Consider the following 6,248-nt stretch of genomic DNA (forward strand, 5'->3'; position numbering starts at 1 on the left):
CTGTCATGGTGCAGATCCAGTCTGCAGCTCCCGGTGCTGTTCATGCAGGGCGACCGGGGCAGGAGCGCCAGGAACGGCACAAGTTAAACCCACCATTCTTCAAAGAACCCTCCTAGCGATTCCGTGGCTGGCGAATTAAGTTCCGATCGCAATGTGGAAACGAGCAGGCGATGCAGAGATGCGAAAACACCAAGTGGCGCTCGAAGAATGGAAAGCCGAGGGAAAAATGGAGCCCGCTGTGCGTCTCGTCGAGAGGTGGCAATCCCGCAATGACCTACACAGTTCGTTTATCGCAAGCCTGTCGTGCCTAGCGACCACCTCCCCAAACCACGATCGCTCCAGCGCGCCAAGGAGCTCCCCCTTCAGCATGGCCAGCGTGCAAGACGCCGTCAAGCGATGCCTGAAAGACCAGGCCCACGAGCTGGCCGGCAGCCTGCTGTACCTGGACGCGGGCGCCGCCGAGGCGGTGGCGGCAGGCGTGGGCCTCGCCGCGCTGCAGGGTGAGTTGGGTGCAGAGATCCATGCTTGTGGCCGCCTCAAACGTGACCGTACCATCCAATATTCATCAGCATTTGCACCCCATGCACCACTCTCCTCTGCAGAGCTGGGCGCTGCGGCCGTCTGCGACCTGGCTGCCGCCTCGGCGGCGGACCTGGCCACCGCGGCGCTGCTGTCTGGCTCGGGCGCCCCTGTGCGGCGCGTGGCCTTCTTCGTCACCACGCTGCTGGCCGAAGCAGAGGTGGCGGTGCTGGCGGCCTGCAGCCTGCACGCGGCGGCAGCCCAGTTCACCGTTCTGTGCAGCAGCTCGCAGGCGGCCCATCACGACGAGCTGCCAGCGCGGTACGGCGGCAGCTGCTTTGCCGCCCTGGGCGCAGCCTGGCAGCAGCAGCTGAACGAGGGTCGACGCGCGGCGGGCCAGGGCCCCTGCAGCCTGGCCCTCGCGTACTGCCCCATGCTGCTGTGCCCGCTCAGCGGTACCGCGTTTGTGCTGGCGGCGGCCTCGGCGGCGGCCACACTGCCACGCGCGGGCCGGCTGGCTGCCGGGTACAGCACCAGCGCTGCAGCAGCGGCAGCAGACGACTCAGACGAGGAGGGGCCGCGCCCGGCAGAGGCGCCTGGCCGCCGCAGCGGCAGCGCCGGCGCCGCCGCCGGCGGCTCTCCCGCCTCTGGCCTCCACCTGCTGGCTCACACGCTGACCGGCGTGGCGGCGGTGCTGGGGTACCGCCCCGAGGCCTTTGCCCTGGGCCCCTGCAGCCGCCAGATCTGCTCCCACATGTCGTTTGTGCCAACAATGGCTGAGGATGCGCCGGCGGCGGCGCTGGTGCTGGTGGATCGCGTGCTGGATCCCGTCAGCCCCGTCCAGCATGCTGACCTGCTAGTGCAGCGACTGTACAGCCGCCTGCAGCAGCCCGGCGCCGCGGGAGGCGACGCCGGCCAGCCACCGGCGGCTGCGCCAGCGGCGGCGGCTGGCAGCAGGCCCCGTCAGGAGCCCTTCTCGCCGCTGGCCCGCGAGCTGCCCATGCCGAGCCTGGACCAGCCGCCTGCCGCCGCGGCTGCGCCCGACGCCGGCAGCAGCGGCGCGAGCAGCGGCGGCGGCGCGGATGGCGCAAGAGGCGCAGGCAGCCTGCTGCCGGGCAGCTTGCGGCACCCTGATGATGTACTGGTGAGCAGGAAGGGCACGGCTAGCACGGCCCAGCAATCATGTTTTGCCGTGATTGGTCATTGAGGTGGTGAGATGTTTTGCGGCGCGCGCCCCACCCGCACCCGCGCCTGCCTGCCTGCAGGCGGAGCGTTGGCTGGAGTTCCTGCTGAGCCGCAAGGGCCGCGACGGGCCCCTGTTTGTGCGCAAGTGGCTGCGGGAGGCGGCCAGGAAGGTGTGTGACGGTGACTTGTGCAGCTGCTCCAGGGAGGGCTAAGCTGCTTTCGCTTGGATGGGAGCAGAGCATGTGTTGCTGGCAGAATGCAGGCAGGGACCCCACACCCGCTGGCCTCCCCCGCTGCCCTCACCGCGCAGGAAAACGTGGGGCAGCTGCAGCGCTTCAAGCCCGGCAGCATCAGCGCAGCCGAGCTGCGCTCCCTGGCAGACGGCTTGCGGCGGCAGTCGCCAGCCGCGGCGCACCGCCATGCCGCGCTGCTGCAGCTGGCTGAGGCGGCTGCTGCCGCGCTCGAGGGGCCCCATGCAAGCAAGAGCCCCTCCCTCTGCAACCATTTTCACCCTCCGTTACTGTACACAACTGTATACAACTGTCCTGCCGCCACCTCGACCACTGCGCTCCTGCTTGCTTCATTGCGCTGCTGTGCGCCCGCCATCGCCTGCTGCCGCAGAGCACTGGGAGGCGATGCAGCGGGAGGAGCGGGCCCTGCTGTTTGCCTGCACCGAGTCGGCCGACGCGGCGGCTTCCCACCTGGCGGACCTGTGCGGCCTGGCCGGCAGGCCCGGCAGCCCGCTGCGCCTGACAGATGTGGTACTGCTGGTACTGGCAGCGTACTGCCTGCTCCCCGACTTTCTACCCTGGTGGGTGCCTGCGGCCAGCAGCCCTCCTGGTGCTGCTCCCAAGGGGTGTCGGGTCCAGCAAGAGCCGGCCATCTGTCCACCCAGCCAGCCTCCAAGAGCATATCGCCTGTCTTGTCTTGACTGAGCGCCCCGTTTCCTGGTGCAACGCGTGCGCCCCCGCAGGTATGCCGGAGGCGATGGCGGCAGGGGGGCAGCCTTCCAGCCGCAGCAGGAGGTGCAGCTGCAGGAGGCACTTGTAGAGGCGGTGATGGCCTGCGGCAGGTCCGCTGCCCAGGACGCTGCCGCTGCCAAGGTTGGAGCGGTGCCAGCGGCGCCAGCAGCGGCGGAAGCAGCGGCAGCAGCCGGCGGCCCGCCCTGGCTGCTGGAGCAGCTGTGCGGCCGGGTGGCACTGGCAGCCGCCAAGCAGGCGGGAGCGGCCGCGGCAGCGGGCGCCGCGGGCGACGGCGGTGGCAGCGGCGGCGGCGACGAGGAGCTGCGGGCGCTTCGGTTGGAGGCGCGGGACGCGGTGGAAGCGCTGCTGGGCCGCATGCGGGAGCTGGCTGCCTGCCGCCTGTCCCAGCTCAAGCACGCCAGGCACCTGGCGGCGCTGGGCCAGGACGGGGCCCCGCACCACATGCCGCTGCTGCGCCAGATCGCGGGTGAGCGGCTGCGTGCTGTTCCATCACCCTGAAGGGAGGGAGATGAAGGGGCACGCCGGCTGCATCCTGCGCAGCAGCACGTGGAGGTCCTCCACGTGCCGCAGCGACACCTCCTCCCCTGCCTGCCCGCTCCCTGCGGCCCTTGTCCCTCCACGCCCAACCCCGCGTCCGTGCTGCCCCCTGCCCCGCCGTGCAGAGCACGTGCTGCGGGACCAGCCGGTGCCCGACCTGCACGCTGGGGCCACCTCGCTGTCGGGCCTGCTGCGCTCCGGCCTGGGCCGCTTCGGGCTGCAGGCGGGGCCCAAGCCATCCGACTGCTCCACAGTCATCCTGTTCGTGGTGGGCGGCATCAGCGTCGCAGGTGGGCAGCTGGTGCACGTGCAGGCATGCATGCGTTGCTGTGGGGCCGACGGGTGGCTGGGGTGACCCTGTTGGGATGCGCGGGCGGGGCCCGCGGCAGGCAAGCGCTCGCCGCCGCCACGAGGCGAGAAGGCATCAGCCACAGCACCTGCGGAGAGATGACCCTGCCTGCCTGCCTGCCTGCCTGCCTGCCTGCCTGCCTGCCTGCCGTGTCGTTCCCCCAGAGCTGCACGCCGTCATGCAAGCCGTGGACGAGCGGGCGGCGCAGGTCAGCAGCCAGGGCGGCGGTGGCGGCGCAGCAGCAGGAGCACCGCGGCCTCCGCGCATCCTTGTGGGAGCCACAGCCCTGCTGGAGCCCGGGGAGGTGTGCGGGCACCTGTTTGCTGATCTGGAGGCAGCCTGAGATGGCACGGTCACTATCAGCGACTGTGACTGTGACCGCGGTTACAAGGAGGGAAGGGACGCAGATGTAGAAACAAGGGGAGGGAGGGTAAACAGTCTCGGTAGCAGTGCAGCAGGCGGCTGCCACAGCAAACGGCAGCAAAAGGCAGGTAGCACGGGGTACCACATCAAGCTAGCGTAACTTTGGTACTGAAGGGCGGGCGGGACACGACGGGGCAGAGGGCGAGGCCAGCCACGGGTTGGGCGCTGTCCCGCGCCGTGCCGCCCAAATATTTCGTGAGCAGTGTGCTGCTGAGCCCCAGTGCAGAGCATTACAGAGGTACTCAGCACACAGCTCTACTGAGGGCCACGGACAGCGACTTGACACGTGACACCACACAGCGCTCTAGGCGCCGCCGCGCTACTGCACCAGCGCCTTTGCGATCGCCACCAGGTCGCTCTTCTCAATCGCGCCGTCCAGGGTGGCCCCCCTGCTGGCGATGAAGCGCTTGAGCTCGCCCACGCTCATCGAGTCAAAGTCGGGGGGCGGGCCGGCAGCCGCGCGCGGGGCCGCGGGCGGCGGCGCGGCCGCGCCGGTCGGCGGCGGCATGCCCACGGGCTGCGCGTGCGGGGCGGGCGACGGGACGCCGTAGGCGGGCGCGGCGCCAGGCGGGGCATAGGCCCCAGGCGGGGCATAGGCGCCAGGCGGGGCATAGGCCCCGGGCTGGCCGTACGCGCCAGGCTGGGCATAAGCACCAGGCTGGGCATAAGCGCCAGGCTGGGCGTAGGGCTGCCCATAGTACTGCGGGGGCGGCTGTGCGCTATAGGGCTGTCCGTAATAGGAGGGCGGCGGCGCGGCGGCGCCGGGGGCGCCATAGGCGGGTGGCGCGTACTGGGGCTGCAGTCAGCAGGCGGGGGAGGCAGGGAGGCCGGCTCAGGCCCTGTGCGGCGCACCCTGGGCCAGCCGGAGCCCAGAAGCAGCGACAGCGGTCGGCTGGGAGGCGGTGCAGTGAAAGAAAGAAAGCGACAGGCGCACCGGCGGGGGGTCGGCAAAGCCCAGCCGCGAGGCAAAGTCCTGCCCCAGATTCGACATGTCCCGCCCCACATCGGAGGCCGCCTGGCCCAGCCCGCCAAGGAAGCCGCTGCTGCTCGCCTGCTGGGTGGGAGGCGGCGCGGCGTAGCCGGGAGCGTAGCCCGCGGCGCCGGGCGGCGGGTAGCCGGGCGCAGGCGGCGGCACGCCGGCGCCGCTGGGCGGGTAGCCCGCCGGGCCGGGCCCCGCCTGCGGCTGCTGCTGCTGGCGCGGGTCGGCCGCGTTCTGGCCAAACACGCGGCTCATCGACTTGAGCGGGCCCCGCACCTCCCGCTCCTTCATGGACGCCTCCTGCAGCACAGCGCAGCGCAGCGCAGCACAGCGCAGCGCAACAGGTGGGACAGATTGTCGCCAGGCCAGCGCAGGCCAGAAAGGCGTGGCCCAACAGCGCCGCCCTCCCGGGGCTGCAAGCTGTATGAATCATGCCGGCGCTTGAAACGCAGAGCCCCACAGGGCCCGGCGCGGCCAGCCGCGCCGGCCGTCCCACCCGCACCTGGAAGATCTTGCCGACCTTCTTGAGGGCCTTTGCCAGCTCATCCTTTTGCGAAGAGCTCAGCCCCGGCTCCTGAAAACGCACCAGGGGAGGGGCGGGCAGCGGCGAGGCACAACAACTCGAGGGAGGGCAGGGCGGGGCAGGGCGCTGCGTCGCAACATGTGTGCCGGTCAGAACCGGCCGCGCATGGGCGAGCGCCAGCGCCGGCAGCGGCGCCTAGCCAGCCTCGGCCCAGCCTCAATCGCCCTCACTGCCCGCTCGCAACACACACACACACACACACACAAGCTCTCACCAGCCCACCACGCCGGGCATCAAGTTACCTGCAGCACCGCTGGCACCACCCTGTCCAGCGTCTTTTCAATGTCCGCCACATTCAGCTTCCACAGGTTGCCCAGCAGCTCCTCGGCCTTGCTGGCCATCATGGCCTCAGCCTGGCAAGCAATGGAGGGCAGGCGGGCGGGTGTGGAGGGGCAGGGCGAGGCAAGGCGGGGATGCGGCGAGAGGAGGCAGGCGGGCAAGCAGAGCGCACACGTGCTCGCCGGCGAGCACGCCACGCATGGCATGGCGCACCTGCTGCGGCGACAGCTGCCCCGACTGCATCTGGCGCTGCATGTCCTGCGCCGCCACCTGCAGGCCCACGACGCCGCTCACGGCGCCAAAGTTAGTCTTGGTGCCGTGGCCCACCGAGCGGAGCGCCTCCCAGGCCCAGCCCACGCCCAGGGTCTGCAGCGGGGGGGGGGGGGGGGGGGGGGGGGGGGGGCCCGTTCC

At 70.9% G+C, this 6,248-nt stretch overlaps 2 protein-coding genes across 2 annotated transcripts in view; one reads left to right on the plus strand and one right to left on the minus strand.

Moving 5' to 3' along the window:
• Nucleotides 1-151: 151 nt before the first annotated feature.
• Nucleotides 152-3,916, plus strand: CHLNCDRAFT_58702 (expressed protein; the record flags this gene model as incomplete). The annotated part of the gene is made up of 7 exons (XM_005845031.1): nucleotides 152-500; nucleotides 603-1,663; nucleotides 1,785-1,874; nucleotides 2,015-2,515; nucleotides 2,678-3,153; nucleotides 3,350-3,514; nucleotides 3,738-3,916. 7 exons carry the CDS (start codon nucleotides 152-154, stop codon nucleotides 3,898-3,900), a joined length of 2,805 nt encoding a protein of 934 aa, XP_005845093.1. The 3' UTR covers nucleotides 3,901-3,916.
• A 399-nt stretch (nucleotides 3,917-4,315) lies between these two features.
• Nucleotides 4,316-6,248, minus strand: part of CHLNCDRAFT_137425 (hypothetical protein) — a gene marked incomplete at both ends in the record, with an annotated part of 3,351 nt that continues 1,418 nt past the window's right edge. Inside the window, 5 exons of the mRNA XM_005845137.1 lie at nucleotides 4,316-4,792; nucleotides 4,931-5,275; nucleotides 5,478-5,549; nucleotides 5,801-5,911; nucleotides 6,051-6,203. Of these exons, the coding sequence (XP_005845199.1) occupies nucleotides 4,316-4,792; nucleotides 4,931-5,275; nucleotides 5,478-5,549; nucleotides 5,801-5,911; nucleotides 6,051-6,203 (1,158 nt within the window). The remainder of the gene's footprint in view (nucleotides 4,793-4,930; nucleotides 5,276-5,477; nucleotides 5,550-5,800; nucleotides 5,912-6,050; nucleotides 6,204-6,248) is intronic.

The sequence above is a fragment of the Chlorella variabilis genome, assembly GCF_000147415.1.
Source record: "Chlorella variabilis unplaced genomic scaffold CHLNCscaffold_19, whole genome shotgun sequence".
NCBI classification, from domain to species: Eukaryota; Viridiplantae; Chlorophyta; class Trebouxiophyceae; order Chlorellales; family Chlorellaceae; genus Chlorella; species Chlorella variabilis.